The 25,064-nt window shown below is 41.8% G+C and overlaps 1 protein-coding gene across 7 annotated transcripts in view; it reads left to right on the forward strand.

Annotated features, from left to right (window-relative positions):
• Positions 1 to 25,064, forward strand: part of LOC122748974 (intestine-specific homeobox-like) — a 70,285-nt gene that overhangs the window by 12,530 nt on the left and 32,691 nt on the right. For 3 of the 7 annotated variants that reach the window (XM_043995089.1, XM_043995090.1, XM_043995091.1), the window contains one exon: positions 11,586 to 11,681. The exons of 2 other annotated variants lie outside the window; for them this stretch is intronic. In XM_043995089.1, the coding sequence (XP_043851024.1) occupies positions 11,641 to 11,681 (41 nt within the window). In that variant the 5' untranslated portion in view covers positions 11,586 to 11,640. Of the gene's footprint in view, positions 1 to 10,393; positions 10,521 to 11,585; positions 11,682 to 25,064 lie in introns of all 7 variants that reach the window. 2 more of the 7 variants (XM_043995092.1, XM_043995093.1) reach the window with 1 other exon arrangement.

The raw sequence follows: 25,064 nt of genomic DNA on the forward strand, positions 1-25,064 counted from the left end.
ACACGATCCCGTGCCCAGCACAGCAGCGCTGTGACTTCACGTCCACTTGCCCAGCTCAGCCGTTCTTGTAGCTGCTTCGCTCGGATTGTTTAATTCAGCAGAGGACATGAAATGCTTCTGATGCACTGCAAACAGCCCTGTGGTGGGAAGGCACTGACCCCAAAGGGGAGGCCCCAGATCACTCAGTCAGACCTTTGGCCATTGCCAAGAAATCATTACAGATGGAGATCTCCCCATATGCAGCTTTTCCTTCCCAGAGCTCTTCCATGGACCAGGCACACAGCTTGCAGCTTAGTCCGCCGGGAGGACCTGGTATCACCCCCCTTTCCTTCAGGGTGTTGTTCCTTGTGTCTCATTGTAGTGGGCAGAGCCATCGGTAAACCAGGGGGAAACAAGTGGTCCTTAAGAGTCAGGTCTTCATAGATGTGACTCCTCATCCTATTGGAGAAGCTGGGGCCGGAGTCCTCAGTCATTGGCAGTCACAGCTGCTTGTGACGGGCACTAACATTCGAGTGACCTAGGTGAGTGTGACTTTGAATGTGGCGTATCCTGCCCGTCTTATATCCCCTGTCTCAGAACAGGCGGCTCTTGGGGAAGGGTACTATGTCAGCTGTCCCTTAACAATGAGGGACCCAAAGCGACTGCTTTTCAAAAGTGACTGCCCTGGGAGCCCTGTGGCTTCAGAAGTCTAGAGGTCATTTGGTCTTGCCTCTCGTGGGTGCTTGCCAGAGGCTCCACTCACTCAGCTCTTCATAGGCGGAGACCTCTAAAAACATAGGTCAGTCAGACTCATGAGGATGGGGGGGCATTGACTCGGTGTTCATGCCACCACCTTTGTGCTTGAAACCGTTCCTAGTGGGCTATGTATTCAGGTCATCCTCTAGACACAGGGCTCCATCTTTGGCCTCTGAACTCCAGGGCCTGCTGCGGTGTTTCAGACCCACTGCTCACTGCCACTTACCGCCTCCTGCCCAGACCCCGCAGAGCTGTACCTTTAGCGGCTCCTGCTTGCTCAGAAGTGGGCCACCCGCTGCTTCACAAGCTGTCACACTACAACTTGCTATGAGGTTCTAGCTTAACAGTCAGATCATTTCCCTCTTCCACCACTGATACTCTTCCGGGACTTTTCCCTGGTAGGCACACCTAGGGTAACCATTTGGTTAGCTGTGTCCCTGAATGGAGATGTACAAACCCTGTTCTCCATTGCTGTCTACCCGCTCCCTTCCATTCCACTCAATCCTTCCTCCCAAATGTCTCATTCCTTATCTTCCCACCCATTAATAAACTTTGTTGTTTAATTGATTAGTTATGCCAGACTCTTCGTGACACCATTTGGCATTTTCTTGGCCAAGATACTGGATGGTTTGCCATTTCCTTCTCCGGCTCTTTTTATAGATGAGGAAACTGAGGTAAACAGGGTGAAGTGACTTCCCCAAGGTCACGCAGCTAGTAAGTGTCTGAGGTCACATTTGAACTCAGCTCCTTGACTTCACGGTTGGCATTTTATCCACTGTGCCATCTAGCACTTTGATCTTAAATCTTTCCTTTCTCCTTCTATCTTCTAGGACTCACTTAGATTTGACCCACTCCTGATGACCCTGCAGTGAAGCCACACCTTTCAGTAGTAGCTGCAGTTGTACTTATTGGCCATGGCGGGGGAGTTGGAATGCTTTTCGATCCCCATTGCCACTTCCACACCCTGCTACCATCCGTCAGCAACCTGTCCCTCTGCTCTTTCTCAGTTCCACACAGAAATGGCCATCACCTGTACTTGTTCCACATCCATGTTGAGGAACTCCAAAGTTTCTTAATCTGATTATAATCTTTGATCATTGCATGTTCCCCTCTGCTGTACATTTTCCCCTAACTGTTCATCATCGTTATTCTGACCTCCAATCCTTCCACCCCTGATTTTTCTCCTTGATCGTTATGCCTGAACTGGTTATACACCCCTCCCTTCTGTATTTTAGTAAATACTTCAACTCTACACTATTCTCTACTCTCAATCCCTTTGCCTCTTGTCCTGTTGCTGATCGTGCCTTGCCAAACCTAAACCTTGGCTTATTCTCATCATTGACCCCCTTTGCTCCTGTTTACATGCTGCTGAATAGAGCTGGAGAAGATCACAAAACTCTGCTGATTAGGGCCACTAAAAAGTTACAGCCTACAATCACCTGGGCTTGTTTTACCCTTAATCCCATTGCTGTCCCACTCACAACAGCTACTGCAAACCTTTAATTACGCCCACTCCTCTCCCCACCTTCTCAAGTTGAGGACCTTGCTTTATGTTCTCCTGAAAAAATTGAAGCCACTTAACAAGAACTTGCTCTTCTCTCCTCTTTCTCATAGCGTATCATATTCTCATCTCATGTCACTCAGTCATCTGCCCCTCGCTATCTCCTTCACCTTTGTCTCATATGAAGAGGTTGAGAGAGTTAGGTGGTACAGTGGGTAGAGCAAGGGCCCTGAAGTTGGGAGGACCTGAGTTCCAATCTCACTTCAGACACTTAGTAGCTGTGAGACCCTGGGCAAGTTACTTAACCCCAGTTGCCTTAAACATCCTGCGCCATCTCCACTCATTCTGATGTATATGTCACCACTGGACCCAGATGGCTGTGGAGGAGAGAGTGAGGCTGGGGACCTTGCCCAGCCCTCACTTAAGTCAGATCACAGCAAGTCATGGCACCAGCCCGATGTTAGGGTCCTCTTTGAGAATGAACAACAATGAAGAGGTGACCCCGCGACCTCCGACTCTGAGCCCATCTCCTCCTGTCTTTTCTGGCAGATTGCCCTCTTTTCAGTCTCTGTTTACTGGCTGCTTCCCTTTTCCCACCAACAAGCCCATCTCTCCCCCTTCCTTAAAGAACCCTCACCTGATCCTGCTTTTCCTTGTAGCTAGGATTGAATATGAAATCCTGTCTGGCTTTGAAAGGTCTTCCCACGCTTGCCCTTTGCTGTCCCTTTCCTCCTGGCTGTGTGCGACTGGCCTTCTTGCTGTTCTCAAATGACCCTTCGTCTTCAGACTCAGTGCCTTTTCACTGATGGTCTCCCATGCCTGGACTTCTTTCCCTTCTGTCTTCCCCAGCTTCCTTAGCCAGTCCCTAAGACTCAGCTCACATCTCACCTTCTCTGTACACTCACTGCTAATGCCTTCTTAAGAAAGCTTGCCTTCCATTGCTCTGTATGTATCTCACAGTATGGTTATTGGCATGTACTTCCTATTAAAATGTCAACTCCTTTAAGGCAGAAACTATATTTTTGCCTTTTATTTGTAATCCTAACCCTTAGCATAGTGTCAGGCATAAATGTACTCAATGAATGTTTGTCATCTGGCTTTAGTTCTTCCTTCCCCTCACTTCCCCCAAAGGGACGGATTTATGGATAGATCAGTTAACTGAGGGTTATCAGGATACTCAGGTAGACATGGTGGATCCTACAAATCCCAGAGATTCCAATAAGCCTTTGGGCTTCCCTATATACCGTGGAGAAGTAAATACCAGCAGCTTGTTCTGAACTGTGTCCAGAATCTTTTGGGTTCTTCCTATTCATTGTATTCCCCCAAACCTGACTGTGCTGGACTTTAGATATTTTTAGGGTCGATTGTTCACACCTGTCACTTACATGGGCTATCATTTGATCTAGAGCCTTTGCTATTTTGTCTTGTCTGGTCTGGTCAGCATTATGTCATCAATGTAGCAGTGGATATTATGATAAAACCAGTATTTATTAGGGTTCTCCTCAGCCACTTGCTACTTGAAATTTAACTAAGTCTGGTTGTTTTTTAGGTGAGGAACTTTTCTCAAAACTTGACTGTCCTGGGGTTGGAGTGGGGTTAGGTTAAAACCCAGCTTTTGTCAGAGCTTCCTGGTGCCTTCAGGCCATGTCGAGGTTTTTTTTTTTTTGGTGAGGCAATTGGGGTTAAGTGACTTGCCCAGGGTCACACAGCTAGTGTTTAGTGTCTGAGGCTGGATTTGAACTCAGGTCCTCCTGACTCCAGGGCCAGTGCTCTATTCACTGCACCACCTAGCTGCCCCTTCGAGGTTTTTTTTTTTTTTTTTTTTTTTGCAGGCAATGGGGGTTAAGTGACTTGCCCAGGGTCACACAGCTAGTAAGTGTCAAGTGTCTGAGGCCGGATTTGAACTCAGGTACTCCTGAATCCAGAGCTGGTGCTTTAACCACTGTACCATCTAGCTGCCCCTGAGGTGTTTTTAAGAACATAAGAGGCCTATAACTACATGGAGTTAGGGGGCCCTTCAGATTTGGCCTATATTCCATGGTTGCTGGAGTTGCTACTCCTTGCCCTGCTGACCAGATAGGTAACCATATCGAGATGATTTTCTATATAACAGTTAAGTAAATCTCCTTTTGTGAGCTCTTAAATTACCTTCAAGTGCCTCATTTTATTCCACTATTGGACTTGAACTACCACGGAATGACTTGGCCCACTGCACAGGGAGAGTTTAGGTAGCCTTGGGATGATGGAGGGACACTGCCCTTTTCCAGATAAAAACAAACTGCTGCTGCTGAATGTTAAGAGCTCCGTAATTCTCCATTTTGCACTGGGCTACCTGATCCACCATATTGACTAGGTCAGGGATAGCTGACCCAAGTGAGACAACTTTATTCAGCTTTATGTAAGTTGCCAGGTGCTATTACTTTTCTTATGAGTCACTCAGTTTTGACAGGTGAGTTGGTATAGCTAAATATTACAGCCCTTTTTTCCTCTATAAGGAGGAAATATCTCAGGATCCAATATTATTTGATACTAACTTCACAGAATGCTTAAGGCAACTCCAAGGTTTTCCATTTTGTCCCTTCCCACAATAACTAGCGTAGAGGTCCTGGCTTCTGTGGGTTCATGATAACCCTTTCCCTTGATGGCCTGTTTCTTAAAATCCCTTTTAGTAACTGGGATACATCTCTTGGTGTGGTAGTAGCCTGGCTCCCAATGTCAAACAGACCCTTTTATCCAGATGGGAAAGCCTTAGGCTTATGTGGTGTTTAAGGACCCTTACCCTGCTTGAGGCTAGATTTAGCTTCATCTTTCTAGACTGGTGATGGATTTTGTCTTTCTCAAGCTCATTCAAAATGCTAAACTCATAGCTTCCTCTGGGAAAAGCTTCCATTACCCTTTGCTGTAGCCCATTCTAGGCTCTGCCCCGACTTCATCCAGATCTGATTGCCTCTGAAGCAGGCTGCTCATAAGACATGAGTATGCTGGAGGTGGTGTTGGGGAGGAGTAGGAGAGTGACAAACCCATCTTGGGAATTTCATCTTGCAGACTCCCATTGGGGAACCATCTCCACTGGGAACTCATCCACATGAGGCCAGGTCAATGCAACAGCCTATCTTAGCCTCTTAAAAAAGAGACAAAGGACAGTTGTTGTCTAACTGATCTAAGTGACTTTGCAAAAGGAAATCTTTTTCTTCATCATCATGGAGCTGCTGCAAAGATCTCCAAGTTAGCTCCATTAGGCCACTCCCACATAAACCATTTTTCTTTAAAAAAAAATTTATAACATTTTATTTTTTTCAATTACATATAAAGGAAAAGTCTCAACATTCATTTTTTGAAAAAATTTAAGTCTCCAAATTTTTCTCTTTCCCCTTCCCTTTCCCCAAGACGGTAAGCAATCTGATATAGGTTATATATGTGCAATCATGTAAAATATATTTCTACATTAATCATGCTGTGAAAGAAGAAATAGGAAAAAAACCACACAACCTGCCCCCCCCCCCCCAAAGCAAGTGAAAATACTATGCTTCCATCCACAATCAGGCACCATCAGTTCTTTCTCTGGGTGTGAAGAGCATTTCCCATCATGAGTCTTTGGGAATTATCTTGGATCATTGTAGTGTTGAGAAGAGCTAAGTTTAATCATAGTTCATATTAGTTCATGTCAGACTTTTCCAAGTTTTTCTGAAATCTGCCTGCTTACTATTTCTTACAGCCCAATAGCATCCCATTACATTCATACACCACCACTTGTTCAGCCATTCCCCAATTCACGGGCATCCCCTCAATTCCTAATTCTTTGCCACTACAAAAAGACAAGCTCGTGATCTTTTCCTTTGTTTCACCGTTGGTTGGCAGCACCACCACCCGCACCGTCTGCCCCCTTTTCTGCACAAATCCTTCCCGGGACTGCCCAGGGCCCGGCCGGGAAAGCTCCCTTTCGTGGGCTTCTGTGCCGCGGCGGGCCTGCGGACCCTTTCTCCGGGGGTCTTTCAGTGCGTACAGCGGAGGCTCGCCAAGGAAGCCGGGAGACCACAGCGATCCTAGAGCGTCCAGAGCCCGGGTAAAGGCGAGGCCTCCCGCCCCTCCAGTCTGTCTCCCCCTCCCCCAGCAGACCCACCGACCTCCTCCCGAGCCTTTAGAAGCCGAAACCCCCCTCCAGAGCTGACGCCTTGGGGGTCGGGGCGAGTAAGAGGAGCCCTAAGGCATCTGCCCTGCGCCTCCCCAACACCGGCGCTCCCTGGGGCCCGCCTCACGCTGGGGGCTGGGGGCTCCGATGTGGGAGGCTTTGATTCTGTGGCCAAGATTCGCGCACATCTCGAAAGGCCGGGGAGCCCGTGGGGACCACCCGGCTCGGGGCTCCTGGGATGGCGGCCGGAGCGGGGCTGGTGCCGGTGCCGGGTCTCCGAGGCTCCTCCTGGGCGGGCCTACCCCCCACAGCGGACTGGTGCCAACCCCGCATTCAGGGCTGGGGCGGGGAGGGACACTGCTCAATTTCCGTGGGTTTTTTTTTGGGGGGGGGGGGCGATCCGTGACTTTGTCCCCAGGGGGCTGAGGCGGCGGTGGCAGCCGCAGGGCGGTCTTCCCGCTGACCAGCTCCATCCTCTCCGGCCTCTCGCCAGCCTTCGCCTTGATTCTCTGCTTCTGCGGAGACTCCCTGAACGTCTGTTTCTTCTGCCAGGCCAGGGCGCGGCTGGGGTCGTCCTCCTTTCCTCCAGAAGTGGTGGCAGCTCCTGCCGCCAGTTACGAGATGTCCCACGGACCAGAGACTTCCGGAGTCTGATGGGGCCAAGGCTGGCCACGTCCGGCTCAGGACTGTGCTTTAGTCACTCACGTTCTTCTGGCGCCGCCGTGCGGTTCGATGCATGCCCGCAGCCAGAGAAGAGACTAGAACTGGCTCACGGTGTCTGCGTCACTGTCACAGCGACACTGCGCACAGTGAAAGCGTCACGCACATGGCGACGGCTCACGGTGATAACGCCACACGCAAGGCGACGTGGCGCGGCCCACAGCGATAGCGTCATGCGCAAGGCAATAGCGTCACACGCAAGGCGACGCGGTGCACGGTGACGCTGCGCAAGGCAATAGCGTCACACGCAAGGCGACACGGTGCACGGTGACGCTGCGCAAGCCGATGTGGCGCACGGTAATAGCGTCACACAAGGTGATGCGGCACATGGTGACCCACGTACGTGATAGCGTCACACAGAAAGCGACCATACGCACGGTGATAGCGTCACACGCTGAAGCGCCCGCCACAGTCCTTTTGTGTCAAGCCTCCCTGGCTTGTGATGCTGCTCCCTCTGGGAGTTGAAGTTCCTTCTGGGAACGAAGTGGAGGGGAAGCGAGACTATTTCTCAAATAATTTCTTAGGTTAACGTTAGTGGAGGTGGACTAGTGGACAAAGCCTTATTCCTGCGGCCGATTCCCAGTTCTTTTCATTCTAGTTCCCCTTCTTTTCTTTCATACCTTAAATCTCGGAGAATTTTAACACATTTTTCTAATGAAACCTCTGGGTCCAGCCAAGAGCATCCTTCCCACTTGCGGTTCCCACTTTTATTTGTGGTGTGCACTGGTCGGTGACCTGGACCTCTCTTCTGACAGCACACCCAGGCCCCTGCGAAGCCTCCAGCTAGGGGGCTTCTAGAATCATTAATGGTCGTTATACGTGATTAGTTCCTATAATTAGCCTTACCCGGATCACTCCCCCCTCCTCAAATGCCATCTTGATCCAATGCCAGTCTGCTCGTGACAGTTTGAGATTAGAATGAAACTAGACCGTGGTAGGACGTAGAACATTTCACAAAAAGAGCTTTACTCTCGGGGCAGCTAGGTGGCACACTGGGTAGAGCATCGCCTCTGGATTCAGGAGGACCTGAGTTCAAAATCCAACCTCAGACATTTAACACATACTAGCTGTGTGACCTTGGGCAAGTCACTTAACCCAAACTACCTCACCAAAAAAAAAAAGTAAAAAAAAAAAAGAGCTTTACTCAGCCCCAATATGAAAAGCTAACTCAGCAAAAAATACAATCCTGACTTTGTTAACTATGAGTCCTGAAATGGCTCTTCTCTGTCTGTATAGAAATCGGTCTGGTCGGTAGAGAGGCGCTTTGTGACTTTCATGGCAGTGTGACATTTGCCAAGTCTGAAGGGCATGGAATTCATGTGACTTGGCCTAATTTTTGCATTTGGGTGAGCATTAAGCCTTGTCAACAGTGACAGGACTTGAGCTGTTGTTCTTTGGACCCCTCAAGTTTTGGGTCCAGATTCTTTGTCCTTTTTCTTTTCTTTTCTTTCTTTTTTCTTTTCCCTGTGAAGCAATGAGGGTTAAGTGACTTGCTCAGGGTCACACAGCTAGTAAGTGTCAAGTGTCTGGGGCTGGATTTGAACTCAGGTCCTCCTGAATCCACGGCTGATGCTTTATCCACTGCACCACCTAACTGCCCCCTTTTTTGTCCTTTTTGAAAAAAACTAGTACAACCCAAGTGGCAGGGTACCTGACAAATATTGTTTTTACCTTGAAGTTGTAAGCTGTTGTTTTCCCGCTTTTGAAATATTGGGATGTTTTCTCTTCTTCGTAGTAGTTGCATCTTTGTCTTGTGTGATACTGATTGTGGTTCCTTGGTGCTTCAACTTTTTCTTTCAGCATGTTTGTAGTATTTTTTCTTTCATCTGGAAACTCTGGATTTTAGTTAAGACATTGCTGGATGTATTCAGTTTGGCGGGTTTTTTTTTTTCCATGAAGTGTCTAATGTACTATTTTTATTTTCACTTTGTCCTCTGGGTCTCTTAGTTTTGGGCAGTTTTCTTTAATGATTTCTTCAAACTATGGTGGCCCCAGGAAGCTAGGTGGCACAGTGGATAAAGCACTGGCCCTGGATTCAGGAGTACCTGAGTTTAAATATGGCCTCAGACACTTGACACTTACTAGCTATGTGGCCCAGGGCAAGTCACTTAACCCTCATTGCCCTGCCAAAAAAAAAAGAAAATAAATAAAGAAAAACAAACTATGGTGTCCAGATTTTGTTTTGTTTTGTTTTTGTATTTTGCTCCTGCTTTTCAGGGACTCTGATGATTCTTAATTGAGCTCTCCTTAATCAGTTTTCCAAGTCAATTGTTTTTGATAGAAGATACTTTATATTTCCTTCTATTTCTTCTATTCTTTTTATTTTGTTCTAATATTTTTTTGTCTAAGGAAATTGAGTTTGTATTGTTCCTTTTTTTCTTTTTCTTTTCTTTTTTTAATGAGGCATGTGTAGCATTTAAAAAATGTATTTTGTGGTTTTTTCTAATTCATATCAGTAGTTTCATTATTTTGGATTAGGTCTTTGTGCTTGGGTCAGGTTCTTCTCTGTAAACTGTTACTGTAACACTGTTTTAGGGACTGGTTATTGGGGACTATGGCCTTAGAAATGTTATGTTTCCTACTTAAATTCTTTTCTGTAGTTCAAAGAGAGCCAAATGACTTTATTATAGGTGTAAATTTTGTGGGTAAAATTGTTGATGCTGGAACAAACTGATACGAGAAGGATCCAATATTGAGTTCACCAGCAAGAGAGACCCACCAGTGTGGGCAAAGATTCCATGAAGGAAGAAAAGGACAAGTCGGCTTATATAGGTTTTAATTAGGCAGGCGGCAGATAGGTATGAAGCACCGTTTGATTGGACAGGGCTTGTTTTTCTGGGGACTTAGATAAGATTGGGGACCTATAACAGGAAAGGCTCTTTTTTGGGTTAGCAATTTCTTGTAAACCTCCCCCCCCCCCCAACAGTGGAACTGTTGTTTCTACTAAAAGGAAGGTCACAGTCAGGGCCATAGCTGTAAACAGGGTCAGGGACCAAATAGAGGATCTACAGAAAAAATGGAGTTACTTTAGTTTTCTTGGCTACCACAGTTTTTACCTAGGTCCAAAAGTAGGAGTGAAGATGGTGATACATTTGTAGCTTACTTGGGGAGACTGTCTTTGATTAGCACACAACACACTCCAGTATCTACTCTATTCAGTACAAAGTCAGATGTGTATTTGATGTGCCTGAAGTAGTTGAGCATTATGAGAGCCACTCCTTATAAATATGACCAACCTCTTGCCACCACCAAGGAGGTCTATAGTAGGAAATATCCTTGGTTGAGCAAGATTGTGTTGGATGTTTTAGGAATCAGTGGCATTCAAGGATGTGCCGGTGGACTTCACCAGGGAAGAGTGGGGGCAACTGGGCCCTGCTCAGAGGGACTTATACACAGAAGTGATGCTGGACATTTATAGGAACTTCATCTCCCTGGGTAAGGACAACTTTTCTCTGTAACTCAGAATCTGCACATTATGGGATGGGAGGGAGGAATATAGTCTTTGCATTCTTAACTTGAAAGTTTCTACAGTACTTGGCTGGCTCATTGGTATCCAGGCATATTCTAAAAGATGTATTATAGGAGGAGACCTCTAATTCCTTAGGACCATGAGACAGTGTTTCTGCTCCCTGTTCCCTGGTGAAACATGTTTGTTTTTGTACCACTGATAAGTTTCATGAGTGTCACAGTCTTCCCCTGTGGCTGTATATTTCCTAATCTTTGTTCCAGCAGGTCAGAGTTTGTCCCCTAATGTAGTACCACAGAAGATTGCTAAAGATTATGAAAAAGGAATGTCCTTTTCGAGGCCATATTCACTCTGTTACCCGCTTTCCTGTACTTGTTGTGAACATAATACACAGATCATCTTAACTACACAACCCTCTGGATCTTTTTAGCATACCCTTTTCCTGATAAGGGAAAATAGTAATACTTATAATGAAAACTTACCTTTCTGAAGAGCTTTAAGGTTTACAAAGTGTTTTTTGTACATCATCCAGATTTGATCGTCTACAATTCTGTAGGGTGAGTTTTACAGATCTTCTTATCCCCGTTTTGCAGATGAATAAACCAAGACTTAGCGAGGTTAAGTGACTTGCCCAAAGTCCCATAGCTAATAAGTGTCAGATGGAATTTGAACCTAGGTCTCTCCTGATGTCTGTTTTATCACATGTGCTTCTTTTTGGCAGCTAAGTGGTGGATTGGATGGAGTGCTGGAGTTGGAATCAGGATGACTTGAGTTCAAATTCTGCCTCAGACACTTATGGGTTGTGTGATCCCGGGCAAGTCACTTGACATCTCTTAACCTCAGTTTCCTTATCTATAAATGGGGATAATAGCACCTACCTCACAGGTTGTCGTGAGGATCAAATGAAATAGCATATGTAAAGAGCTATGCAAACCTTATGGCCCTATATAAATGCTCGCTACTTAGGAAGCGTGTAGACTTGAATTCTGAGATAACTGTACAAAATACTTTCCCACGTCATTTTCCATGAGCAGGGCTTCCAGTTTCCAAACCAGATGTGACCTTCCAGTTGAAGAGAGGAGAAGCACCATGGATGCCAAACAGAAAAGACTCCAGCGACACCTGTCTGGGTGAGTAGGTAAAAACCAGGCAGATGGAAGTCACAGCTGAGCCCCTACATCTAAGGGGGAAAATTCCTTTTGCAGTATTGGACCGGGAGTGTTGTTCACTGTTTCCCAGGCTGATGGAGACTCAGTCTTGACATTCTCCCCTGTGTACTTCATTCAAATCCTATGTATTCATCTTCATCTCAAGAAACCATAGATTCAGGGGCAGCTAGGTGGCATAGTGGTCAAAGCACTGGCCCCAGATTCTGGAGGATGGACCTGAGTTCAAATCTGGCCTCAGACACTTGATGCTTACTAGCTGTTTGACCCTGGGCAAGTCACTTAACCCTCATTGCCCCGGGGGAAAAAGAAAGAAAGAAATAAACAAACAAACAATGGATTCACAAAATGTTGGATCAGGAAAGATACTCAGATGTCATCTAGTTCACCTGCCTCATTGTAGAGATGAGGAAACTGACCAGGAAAGGTAAAGTAAGTCACCTGAGATCTTTAAGCTAAGGAGCTTATATTCTAATTGGGGAAGACAACACATAAAAGAAAACTGAAAAAAGGAGTTGGGGGGTACAGGAGAAAGTTCTATATGGGGAATAGTGGAGAAAGAAGTCTAGAGAGTCATCAGTGGCACCAGGAGAAGAGTGAAGGAACGAGTGTGGTCAGCTGAACACTTCCTTAAAATGGTGGTCATGGGCAGAGCTGACCAGTTGGAACAAGAGATAAAACTTCTGGGCAATGGTGGAGGAAGGAACCCGGAGTCTGGAGAAAAGCGAACGAGTGGAAAATGTTTCTTAAGATCATTTTTGACTTGTGTCAGAACAGCGGCCTACACTGAAGTTTAGAAGGCACTTTACTTTTAAAAACACAAGATGTAAGAGTTAGAAAGGATCTTATGTTGTCTATAACATCCCACAAATAGTAACCCAACTTTTACTTGACGATATATTTTAATTGGAAGGCCATTCCTGCGTAAAGCTGCTCATTCCTCTTTTGGACAGCTCTAATTGTCAGTGTTTTTTGCTCATGCTAAGCTGAAATATTCCTGTCTACAACTTCCAGTGATTATTCCTAAATTTACCCTTTGGAGCCAAGTATAGATCTAAACACCGCCCCGCCCCCCACTCCCCAACATTTGACATGACGTCTTCTCCTAAGTCCATACCCTTCAACTCCTCTGAGTACCAGTTTTTCCCAGAAGATGATTCCTTTTCTTCTGAGGCAGGAAGAGTGTTCTCTCTAAGCACCAAATCCCTGCAGATCATATTCATTGTGACATCTCCTTCTCCCTGTATTCATCAGTGGTACTCCTTCTCACCACTTAAATTGCATTTCTCCTTTTCTTTCCCCCTTTTTTTCATTTCCCCTCTTTTCTTCCTTATTCATACTCCTGTACACTGTCATCTTTTTGAGAGACTACTGGAGTTATTTTCCCTTAATTTTTAGCCTTTAACTTGATATGGGTAAATCACCTATTCTTCTCTACTTTCTTCCCCTCCCCACACTTTGATACCCCCTCCCCCATTCAGTAATTTAATCTTGCAAAAAGCATTGATTCACCTGTAGATAGGGTGTTGTGAGGGTTAGTCCGTGTTGTTTAAGGCCACTATCACTTCTATTTGATGTTTATGTGACTTCCCTTATCTACTCATGTATGTTTAGAAAGAATTATCTTAAAGGCTGCTCTGTTATATTGTCCTTAGTTGTTGTATTTGTATTTTGTTGTTTGGGTTATATAAGAAGCAAATAATTTCTTGAGACCTGATTTTCTTTCTAGGAATGTTTTGAATGCTTCTTTTTATTGAAAATCCATTTATTTCCATTTATTGTTAGGCTCAGATTTTCAGGTCACTTTGGGCTGCATCTTGAGCTCCTTTGCTCTTGAGAAGATATTATTAATTCTCTCCTGTGTTTTTTGATGGGTGCAGAATAGTCTTGTGTTATTTGAATTTCTTTTCCTTTATATTTGGAGGTCTTTCTCCTAATTGCTTAAAGGATTTCTTTTTTGTCATTGGAGTTATTTTCTTTTAATTTCCTTCTTCATGATCTACTCTCCTACCATGGCGTTTGTTTGCTTTAAGACTAATGCCTTATGAATCCTATCTTTCTCTCTTCAATCTCCGCCTTTCCTATGCTTGTCCATTCCTGTTTCCCTGTTGAGTTTAATATATTTCTGATAAAAGCAAGTTTTGTGTAATATCTTTTCTCCCCACCCCTTCATCTTTGTTTACATATTCTTTATCTCATACACCTTGATTATGTGAGGATAGTACACTTTTTCTTCATTCTTTCGTGCTATCCATTTTGCCTTCCTTTTCTTTCTTCTCAAGACCATCAAAACAGTACAACTCCCATACCCCCAGGTACTCCTTTGTCTTATTTTAATTCTCGATGTGAGCTTTGATGACCTTAGGGTTATAAAGGAGCACTGATTTATTTTTTCCCATTAGAATTTAAGTATTTCATCATATAAAACCCTTCCAAATACTCAAGTATATTTACCTTTCTAATTTTTTCTTTAATTCCTGTGTTTGCATTACATTGTTTCCACTCAGCTTTGTTCTTTTAACAGGAATGCTTTAAAGTTCACTGTTCCAATTTTTTTACCTGTAGGATTTTACTCAGTTTTTCAGGGTAAGTTGTTTTTAGGTACAAGCCTTTATTTATTTTGTACTTTAGAGTATCATGTTCCAAGCTCTTTTGTTCTTTAAAGTGGTAACTACCAAGTCTTGTGTGTTTTGACTATGGTTCCTTTGTACTTGAATTTTTTCTTCTCTGTCTCCCTGCAGTATTTTTTTCTTTGACCTGGAAGCTCTGGATTTTGGCTATTACATTCCTGGGAATTTTCATTTGGGGGTTTCAGAAGGTAATAGGTTGATTCTCTTTCTCTGTGTGTGTGTGTACATACATATATACATATGTGAATACAAATACACATATACACACATATGCATATATATACATGTGTGTATATATATAATCTACACACACACACACATATAATCTACACAGACACCTGTATGCATAAACATGTGTATATACACATATATAGACATAATATACATACACATGAGCATACAAGCATTTGTATATGAATATAACTATCTAAATAAATGTAAGGGTCTGTATATGTGTACGTGTGTGTGCATACATACACATCTTACATTTTCTTGTTTTTCTGTATTTTTATTTGTTTTAATATTTTTTATTGTCTCATTGAGTCTTTGTTTTCTGTTTCCATTCTAGTCTTCTAGTATTTCTAGTGTAAAATACTTTTTGGAAGTTATATTGGAATGGCATTCAATATGTACATTAACTTAGGTAGTATTGCCATTTTTATTACATTGGGACTGCCTAATTATAAATATTTTTTCTTTTTCCAATTCTTTAGGTTTTTATTTCTGTAAGAGTGCTTTTTCAGTTGTATTCAAATAGCTTCTATGCATAATTTGATAGGTGGATTAGCAGGTATTTTATACACTGAATTTAATTTCTTTTTCACTTTCTTCCTATTGAAAATATATAGAGAGGCTGATGGTTTTTGTGGGTTTATTTTATATCCTGATACTTTATTGAGTAAATAAATGTTTAGGTTGACTCTCTAGGGTTAAATAAACAATATCATGTAAAGAGTAATAATTTTGTTTTCTATTTGTCTTTATTTCTTCAATTTCTTGTCTTATTATAAATAGAATTTCTAGACTGTTAAATAATGATGGTGACAATGTGCATCATTGTTTTTATCCTTGGTGTTATTGGAAACATATTGGGTATTTTTCTATTACAGATAATCTTAGCTTCGAGGTTTATTTTCGTTTTTTTTTTTTTTTTTTTTTTGGGGAAGGGCAATGGGGGTTAAGTAACTTGCCCAGGGTCACACAGCTAGTAAGTGTCAAGTGTCTGAGGCCAGATTTGAATTCAGGTACTCCTGAATCCAGGGCTGGTGCTTTATTCACTGCGCCACCTAGCCGTCCCTAATCTTAGCTTTTGGATAGAAACTATTTACCTTAATAAGGAACCATTTATTTATTCCCACTTTCTTTAATATTTTAAACATAAAATCATGTTATATCTCATAAGTTTTTTCTATATCTGTGGATATAATCATGTAATTGAAAAATTTGTTAATAATTTATTCTATTTTATTTATAATTTCTCAATATGGAACCAACTTTGCATTCCTGGTATAAATTCTACCAGGTCATAGTATTTATCTTCTTAACTTGTAAATTCTCTACTAACATTAAATTCAGTGTTGTTGCAGAGTTTTCTTTTTCTGCTTTATCTCTTCCTGGTTTAGGTATCAGTACCATATTTTTCTCATGAACAGAGTTTAATTGGGTGGAACTTTTCTCTCTCTCTCTCTCTCTTTTTTGCAAAGAATTTATGTAAAATTGGGGTTAATTGTACTCCTTGGGATGTTTCTGGAGTGAAGAGGCCACAAGTGGGTGGTCTATGTCTGGTGCTAATGCAAGATTTTCTGAGAAGTATCTAGAGCTAAGGGTCTTATGCTGGGGATCTGGGTCTGGATTTGGCATAGGGTTCCATGGGAAACCTCAGGTGGTGAAAAGTAAACACTACAGGAAGGTAGCCTTCTCTAAGCCTTAAGCAGGGTCTCTTTGGGAAGTTTTTTTGTTTTTAATTTTTATTTTCCTAAATTACATGTAAAAACAAATTTTGACATCAGTTTTTTAAAAACTTTGTGTTCCAAATTCTCTTTCTCCCTCCCTACCTCCCTAAGAAATCAAGCAATTCAATATAAATTATACATGAGTAGTCATGCAAAACATTTCCACATTAGCCAGGTTTTGAAAGAAAATAGACAAAACAAAACTTCAGATAAAGGAACTAACAAAAAATTATGCTTCAATCTGTATTTAGATATCATCAGTTCTTTCTCTGTAGGGGGATTACATTTTTCATAAGTCCTTCAGAGTTGTCTTGGATCATTGCATTGCTGAAAATAACCAAGTCATTCACAGCAGATCATCTTACAATATTGCTGTTATTTTGTATACAGTACATTTCACTTTGCATCAACTCATGTAGGTCTTTCTAGGTTTTTAAAAAATAGTAAACTACATTTCTTTTTTTTTTTTTTTTTTTAGTGAGGCAATTGGGGTTAAGTGACTTGCCCAGGGTCACATAGCTAGTAAGTGTTAAGTGTCTGAGGCCGGATTTGAACTCAGGTACTCCTGACTCCAGGGCCGGTGCTCTATCCACTGTGCCACCTAGCTGCCCCTAAACTACATTTCTATAGTACTCTAAAGAGAGATTTCTTTACAATAAACCCATGAGGTTGATTATTGCAACAACAGTAATAGATAACATTTATATAGTACCTTATACCTGACAAAGAATTTTCTTCACAGTAGCCCAGCAAAATAAGTACCATACGTTTTATCATCATTATCAGTCAGTCCTCATCTTCATCCAATCCTCATCAATCCATCCATCCAACATCATCTTACATTGCTCTTGCCTCTGCTTCAAAATTTTTTTCATTTACTATTGCTAACTGTGTTTTCTTCCATCCTATTCCTTCCCCATGATATTTACTCTATTTTCTATCTTCTTTTCACCCTATCCCTCCCCCAAAGTGTTTTGCTTCTTACTTCCCCCTCTCCCAGTATGCCCTCCCTTCTTTTGCCCCTCCCCCCTTATCCCCTTCCCCTGGATTACTCTACCCAATTGAGTGTGTATGTTATTCCCTCTTCGAATCAATTCTGATGAGAGTAAGGCTCATTCACTCCCCCATGCCTCCTCCATCTTCCCCTCCACTCCATAAGCTTTTTTTTGCTCCTTTTATGTGAGATGCTTTATCCCATTCCACCTCTCTCTTTCCCTTTCTCCCAGTACATTCCTTTCTCACCCCTTAATTTAATTTTTTAAAAGATATCATTCATTCATATTCAACTCATACCTGTGGCCTCTGTCTAAATATACTCCATCTACCTGTCCTAATAATGAGAAAGTTCTTATGAGTTACGAGTATTATCTTCTCATGTAGGAATATAAACAGTTGAACCTGTTACTATCCCTTATGATTTCTTTTTTCTGTTTATCTTTTTATGCTTCTCTATGGTCTTGTATTTGAAAGTCAAATTTTCTATTCAAATCAGGTCTTTTCATCATGAATACCTGAAAGTCCTCTCTTTCGTTGAATTCCCATTTTTCCCTCTGAAAGATTATATTGGGTATAATGATTTTCTGGGTAGATGATTCTTGGTTGTAATCCCAGTTCCTTTGCCCTCCTGTAACAATTGGAATGATGCCACCTGCTGGAGACTTACTGTAGAAAAACTCCGCCATGAAAGGGAGGTCTTTGAGGGCAAGACCACGTGTCTTTTCTTTGGCATCAGGAAGTAACGTTGGCTGGTGGGGGGAGGAAGGGGGAGCCAGGCGCTCTGTTTCTCTCTCTTTCCTTTGGACTCTAGTGGAGAGCGGAGCTAGAAATGTGTAATAGATAGATGAATGTAGGCCTTTCTCTCTCTCTTTACCAAATTCTTATTCTCCTTAATAAATGCTTAAAAGCCTAACTCTTGCTAAAGCTTATCATTTATTGGTGACCACTCATTAGATATTTTAGACAGAACTAGCTAGAATTTTAGCCTTAACAAAATCTGTTAAGGGTGTCATTCCCATCATTACGCTTCAGAATATCATATTCCAAGCTCTCCAATCATTTAATGTAGAAACTGCTAGATCTTGTGTTATCCTGACTGTGGCTCCATCATATTTGAATTGTTTCGTTCTGGCTGTTTGCAATGTTTCCTCCTTGACCTGGGAGTTCTGGAATTTGTCTATAATATTCCTGGAGGTTTTCATTTTGGGATCTCTTTCAGGAGGTGATTAGTGGATTCTTTCCATTTCTATTTTACCGTCTGCTTCTAGAACATCAGGGCAATTTGCTCTGACGATTGCTTGGAAGATGATGTCTAAGTTCTTTTTTTGATCATGGCTTTCAGGTCGTCCAATAATTTTCAAATTATCTCTCCCGGACCTATTTCCAGGTCAGCTGTTTCTCTAAGGAGATATTTCACATTGCCCTCTATTTTTTCATTCTTTTGGTTTTTCTTTATTGTGTCTTGATTTCTCATAAAGTCATTAGCTTCCATTTGCTCAATTCTAATTCTTAAGCAATTATTTTCTTCAAAGAGTTTTTGTATCTCCTTTTCCATTTGACTTTTCAAGCTCTTGACTTTTTTTTTTCATGACCCTTCTTCATTATTCTCATTTCTCTTTCCATTTTTTTCTCTGCCTCTCTTACCTTATCTTCAGGTGTCCTTTTTGAGCACTTCTATGGCCTGAGACTAATTCATATTTTTCTTGGAAGTTTTGGATGTAGTAATTTTGACTTTGTTATCTTCTTCTGAGGATGTATTTTGTTCTTCCTTGTCACCAAAAAAAGTTTCTAGGATCTGTATTTTTTTCTGTCTGCTCACTTTGCCAGCCTATTTCTTGACCTTTAACTCCTTAAAGTGGGGCACTGTTTCCAGGGCACACTGTCCCAAGCTTCAAAGGGTCCCAGGTGTTATGATTTAAGGAGAGCCATGTTCTGCACTACCCTAGCCTGTGCTCTGGCCTATAAGTAACCACAGGCCTGCTTGCTCTTTAACCCTGGAACAGAATTCTGTGTCTCTGTGGTTGCAAGCTCCAGCGTGCCTGCACCCCTCCCCACCTAGGCCGCCACTCAATGCTGCTTCCTTGTTCCGCGAACAGGCAACACAACAGAGTTCTGCCTCAGTGCCAGCAGAGACCCCTGCAATCTCTCCCTGGCCAACCACTGGACCCCCTCATAGGTCTGTGAGCTGAGTTCCAGAAGTAGCTGCTGCCTCAGCTGATTCCAAGGCTCTGGAGGCCTGATTCTCTGGGGCCAGGGCCGGGGCTGGGGCTGGGTGGTGCAGCCTGGATCTGCCTTCCACTCTCACCTCGGTGCAACAGACCTTTCCTGCCAACCTTCTAAGCTGTCTTTGATTAGAAAATGATCTCACCCCGTCCTTTTTTAGGTTCTGCTGCTCCAGGAATTGTTTTATGGCATTATTTGAAGGTGTTCAGAGGGATTTGGAGGAGAACTCTGAGGAGTCACTCCCTGTCCTCCACCATGTTGGCTCCGCTCTGGGAAGTTTTAAGGTTGAAGACAGAGGTGACAAACAGATATTCTGGATCTGAGACGGATGCAGGGCTTCATGGTGTTAGGTCCCACCATTTGCTCCAATTACTGGCTTCCATCTGCTTCTCCTAGTGGGCCATTGTGGGTTCTGGTTAGATTGAACTCTGTTTTTAAAAATCTTTTTAAAAAATGTAACCTTTATTTAACTTTTTCCCCCCAGTTAACCAACATTTATTTTCTTTCCCTCCTACCTCTCCTTACTGAAAAAAGAAAGAAAAGCAAAAACCCTTGTGACAAATATTCATACTTAAGCAAAACAAGTTCTAACATTTCCCATATTTGAAAATATGTCTCATTCTGCACCTTAAGTCTTACTACCTTACTCTAAAGTTCATTATTTGCCTTCTTGAATTATGATTGAGAATCAAATTGATGAGAAGTCTTAAGTGTTTCATAGTTTGTCTTTACAATGCTGTTGTTATTGTATGAATTATTATCCTGATTTTGCTCATTTACTCTACCTCAGTTTATATAAATCTTCCCGGGATTCTCTGAAAGCTGTGCCTGTCACCTTTCTTTTAGCATAACAATATTCTGTTACATTCATATATCATAATGTGTTTAGCCATTCCCCAACAAGTGGCCACCCCATAGTTTCTAGTTCTTTGCCACCACAAAAAGAGATGGCTATCAATATTTTTGTAGATATGGTTCTTTGGTTTGTTCTTTGATTTCTTTGGGATGCAATGTAATTTAGTGGCATTGATTAGCCAAATGGTATTCATAATCTGGTGCCTGACATTTGGAATATTTTGGACTAATTCAAGCTTCAACAGTGCTTTAATGTACCTGTGTTCCCATAACCTCTCCAGCATCTGCCATTTTCCTCTTTCTCATCTTTGCCAGTCTGATGATGATGATTTGGATAATAGCAAGATTTACTTAGTGCTTTAAGATTTGCAAAGCTCTTTTTTTTTTTTTTTTGCGGGGTAATGGGGGTTAAGTGACTTGCCCAGGGTCACACAGCTGTCAAGTGTCTGAGGCCAGATTTGAACTCAGGTCCTCCTGAATCCAGGGTTGGTGCTTTATCCACTGCGCCACCTAGCTGCCCCTTGCAAAGCTCTTTACAAACCTTTCATTTGATTCTCAGGATGACTCTGAGAGGTAGGTGTGGTTATCCCCATTTTACATATGAGAAAACTGAGATAGATAGAGATTAGTGCCTAGGGGAACTAGGAAAACTGGAAACTGGATTTTAACTCAGTTTTTCTTGACTACAGGTTTAGTGTTCTATCCAATGTGCCATTTAGCTGCCTCTGGTTGCGTGTCTTATGGAAGCTCAAAGTTGCTTTAATTTGCATTTCTCCAATTATTAGTGATTTGGAGCATTTTTTTTCTTATGGCATATATACATATTGTAAGCACTAAAATTCTAGCTATACTGTCTAAAATATCTAATGAGTGGTCGCCAATAAATTATAAGCTTTAGCAAGAGTTAGGCTTTTAAGCATTTATTAAGGAGGATAAGAATTTTGTAGAGAGAGAGAGAAAGGCCTAGATTCATCTATCTATTAAAGGGAGAGCGCATTCCTAGCTCCCTTCTCAACCAGAGTCCTCAGGAAAAAGAGAGAGTCTGAGCGCCAGCCTCCCCCTTCTTCCTCCCACAAGTCAACGTCACTTCCTGATGCCAAAGAAAGTCGCATGGTCCTGCCCTCAGAGGCCTTCTCCTCATGTTGGAGCTTTCCTACAGTAAGTCTCCAGCAGGTGGCATTGCGGTTAAGTGACTTGCCCAGGGTCACACAGCTAGTAAGTGTCAAGTGTCTGAGGCCGGATTTGAACTCAGGTGGCTTCTATATCTTAAATGAGATCTTTATGAGAAAAAGGTTTTGCAAAGGTATATTTTTCAATGAACTGTTTCCCTTCTAAATTTAACTGCATTGGTTCTGTTTGTGCAAAATTTTCTTAATTTTATATAATTAATCAGAATTTTCCATTTTATCTCCTGGGATCCGCTCTCTCCCTCTTTTGGTCATGAATTCTTTTCCTATCCATAGAAATGTCTTCCTTGTATCTCTGATTTATTTAGGATCTAACCTTTTATATCTAAGTCAGGTATCCATTTGAAGCTTAACCTGGTATGTTGCATGAGGTATGGGTTCAAACCTAATTTCTGCCCATCTACTTTCCAGTTTTCCTAGCAGTTTTTGTCTTTACCTCCTCCCAGCTCCCAGCACCAAATCATTTTTATGATTGCTCTTTTGTAATATACATTTCCTCATGTGAACTCTCATCTGGGAGTTTGTTTTGTCTGTACTTCCTTTAGGCCTCCGCAGACACTGACACCAAAGTGCTAAGTTCATCTTGTTTATTGCTTTGGTTCACAGTGTCCTAAGTAGTGTCTGTGACTACTTCCCAATATGGTGATCTGTGTGCGCTGGCTCTAGCTCTGCCTCTCTTCTGATAGGCCAGGGTCAGATTTGGCTTCAAGTCCCTGAAGGAATCAAGCTTTGGACCTACTTGCTCAATGATGGCTAACTGACTTTAGGGTCATTTGTGGGAGGGAGCTTGAACCCTTTTCCCTGGTATGGCTCTTTTGTTTAGCTCTGTTGTCCTCTGGCCTTTTCATTTGTACTTTTACTGCTTTCCTTGGCAAGGTTCTTCTCCTTGCCTCCATAATCTTCCAAGTTTACCTATGTTTTGCTGACTTCCCTGATGACCCTCTTTTTCCCCACTCTGCTGGCTTCTGACCTTTTTTTTTTTTTTTTGGTAGTTCTGGACTGGAAGGAGTAATTTAATTCTCTCTCCCTCTCTTTTTGTCTCTCAGTTTCCTTTATCATTTATATTTTTGGATTTATTATCAGTTCAGATGTTAGGTTTTAAGTGGAAGAATGAAACTTTTTTCTATGTCTTTTCATATTGCCTTCTTAACTTGGAAGTCCAGCATTTTGTTTTATCATTGCTTATATATTTGATAAGATTGTAGATTTTTGCCAAAGATTGACATCAGGGTTATTTAGCTTTAATTTCTAGATTCAAACTTCTCTTCTTTTTAAAGAGTGTAAACATTTTTTAAACCATGTTACCTATATTACTAATGTTTCTGTGGTCTCTGCAGGTACTTTAGTGCACTGGGATGTAACTACATTTTAGCACTAGATCTTCGGTCCCATTTTAAGAAGCAAGGGGCAGCTTTTATCATCTTCTTACATATAATGGGCGTCACATTGCTCTGTTAACAGTATTCTGCCTACCTTTTCAAAATTGTTCATCTTTTTCCTTGTGAGAGAAGGCAGAATGAAAAAGTTAGTATAAAGCCGTTTCCTTTTTCCTAAGACAGAGAACAGTAGAGATTGATATTTTTTTCTTTCTTTCAGAATTCCTTAGTCAGGAGACCACCTGTGAAATAATGGAGTCAACTCCAAAGCAGGGCATTTCCCTGGACAAATCATTCAAGGAAAGAGTTGAGACAGATGATCCTTGGGATTCCAGTTTGGGAGAACCTTGGGAATATGATGTTAGAGTAGAGCAAAAGAAGTACAACCAGGAAAGATGATCCAGGCAAGAGACAGTCATGGACAGGAAAACTTCTAAGTTTAGTGCCCATGAATGTAATATGTTTGGAAGAAGTTTGAGGTCAATCCTTTTTCTGCAACAGGGTGTTCATATGGGAAAAAAACCTACAGCAATGTGGTACATATGAAAAGAACTGTAGGGGGTAGCTAGATGGCACAGTGGATAAAGCACCGGCCCTGGATTCAGGAGGACCTGAGGTCAAATCTGACCTCAGACATTTGACACTAGCTGTGGCAAGTCACTTAACTCTCATTGCCCCACAAAACCCGCCCCAAAACCCATAACTTTAAACAGTCTTTAGAACCAAGTAAATATGATAGATTTTTCTTCCAGGAGGAATATTTGTAAATGTGTATAAGTAGGAAGTCAGTCAGTTACTCTTCAGAGGACCTTATTCAATCTCTCAGAATGAACATTAATGAAAAACCATATGACTATAATAAATGTGGTAAACTCTTCAGAGATAGAAAAGCCCCCCCCCAAAATCATCATAGAAACCATACTGGAGAGAAATCTCTTGATAGGTATCAATCTGGAAAGTATGTTAGCAGGAAGAAGTCCCTTACTATTATAAAATAATAGATACAAGATAAAAACCCTTTGAATGTAACAAATATGGCAAAGTCTTCAGTCAAAGTTTTAATTTTACAGTACATCAGAGAATACACACATGGCATAAACTCTTTTAATGTAGTGAACTGGGAAAAGCCTTCAGACAGAGTTCTTATCTTATTATTTATCAGAAAATTCATACTGGAGAGAAACCCTTTAAATGTAATGAATGTAGGAAAACCTTTAGACAAAATTCTTACCTGACTGCACTTCAGAGAATTTATACTGGAGAGAAACCCTTTGAATGTAATCTATGTGGAAATCTTTCATCCATAAATGAAGCCTTATTGAACATAAGAGAATTCATACTAGATAGAAATCCTTTAAATGTAATGAATGTGGGAGCTCATTTACTCACAAAGTAAACATTATTGAAAGTAAGAGAGTTCATATAGGAACAAAGAAATCTTTTGTTTGTAATCAGTGTGGGAAAACTTTTAGTGCAAGTTTGTACCTTACTGTACATCAGAGAACTCATACAGAAGATAAACTCTTTGAATGTAATCATTGTGGGGCATTACCCAAAAAAGGAAACCTTACTGAATATAAGAGAATTGATACAGGAGAGAAATCTTATGCATGTAAGGAATGTGGAAAATCCTTTAACTTGGGCAGCTCACACTGTATATACTGGAGAGAAAACCTTTGAATGTAAGGAATGTGGGGAATCCTTTACCTGGCATATACAGCTTACTGCACATAAGAATTCATAGTGGAGCAGAGAAACTCTTTGAATGTAACCGATGGGAGAATTCCTTTGGCTAGAGAAACTCCCTTATGCATCAGAGAATTCATACTGGAATGAAACCTTTTGTGTGTAATGAATGTGGGGAATTCTTTACCTGCTATATGTAACTTACTGTGTATAAGAGAATCATAGTGGAGCAAAGGAGTCTTTTGAATGTAATCAATGTGGAAAAGCTTTTATCCAAAGTTCAAATCTTACATCAGTGAATTCACTCTGGAAAAAAACACCTTGGAATGTAATGATGGGACAAATGTCTTACTAAACCTAAGAGAGTTCATACTGGAGAAAAACCCTTTGAATGCCATGAATGTGGAGAAGCCGTCAGCTATAGTGAAACTTACTATACATA

Source organism: Dromiciops gliroides, chromosome 3 (assembly GCF_019393635.1).
Source record: "Dromiciops gliroides isolate mDroGli1 chromosome 3, mDroGli1.pri, whole genome shotgun sequence".
Taxonomy (NCBI): domain Eukaryota; kingdom Metazoa; phylum Chordata; class Mammalia; order Microbiotheria; family Microbiotheriidae; genus Dromiciops; species Dromiciops gliroides.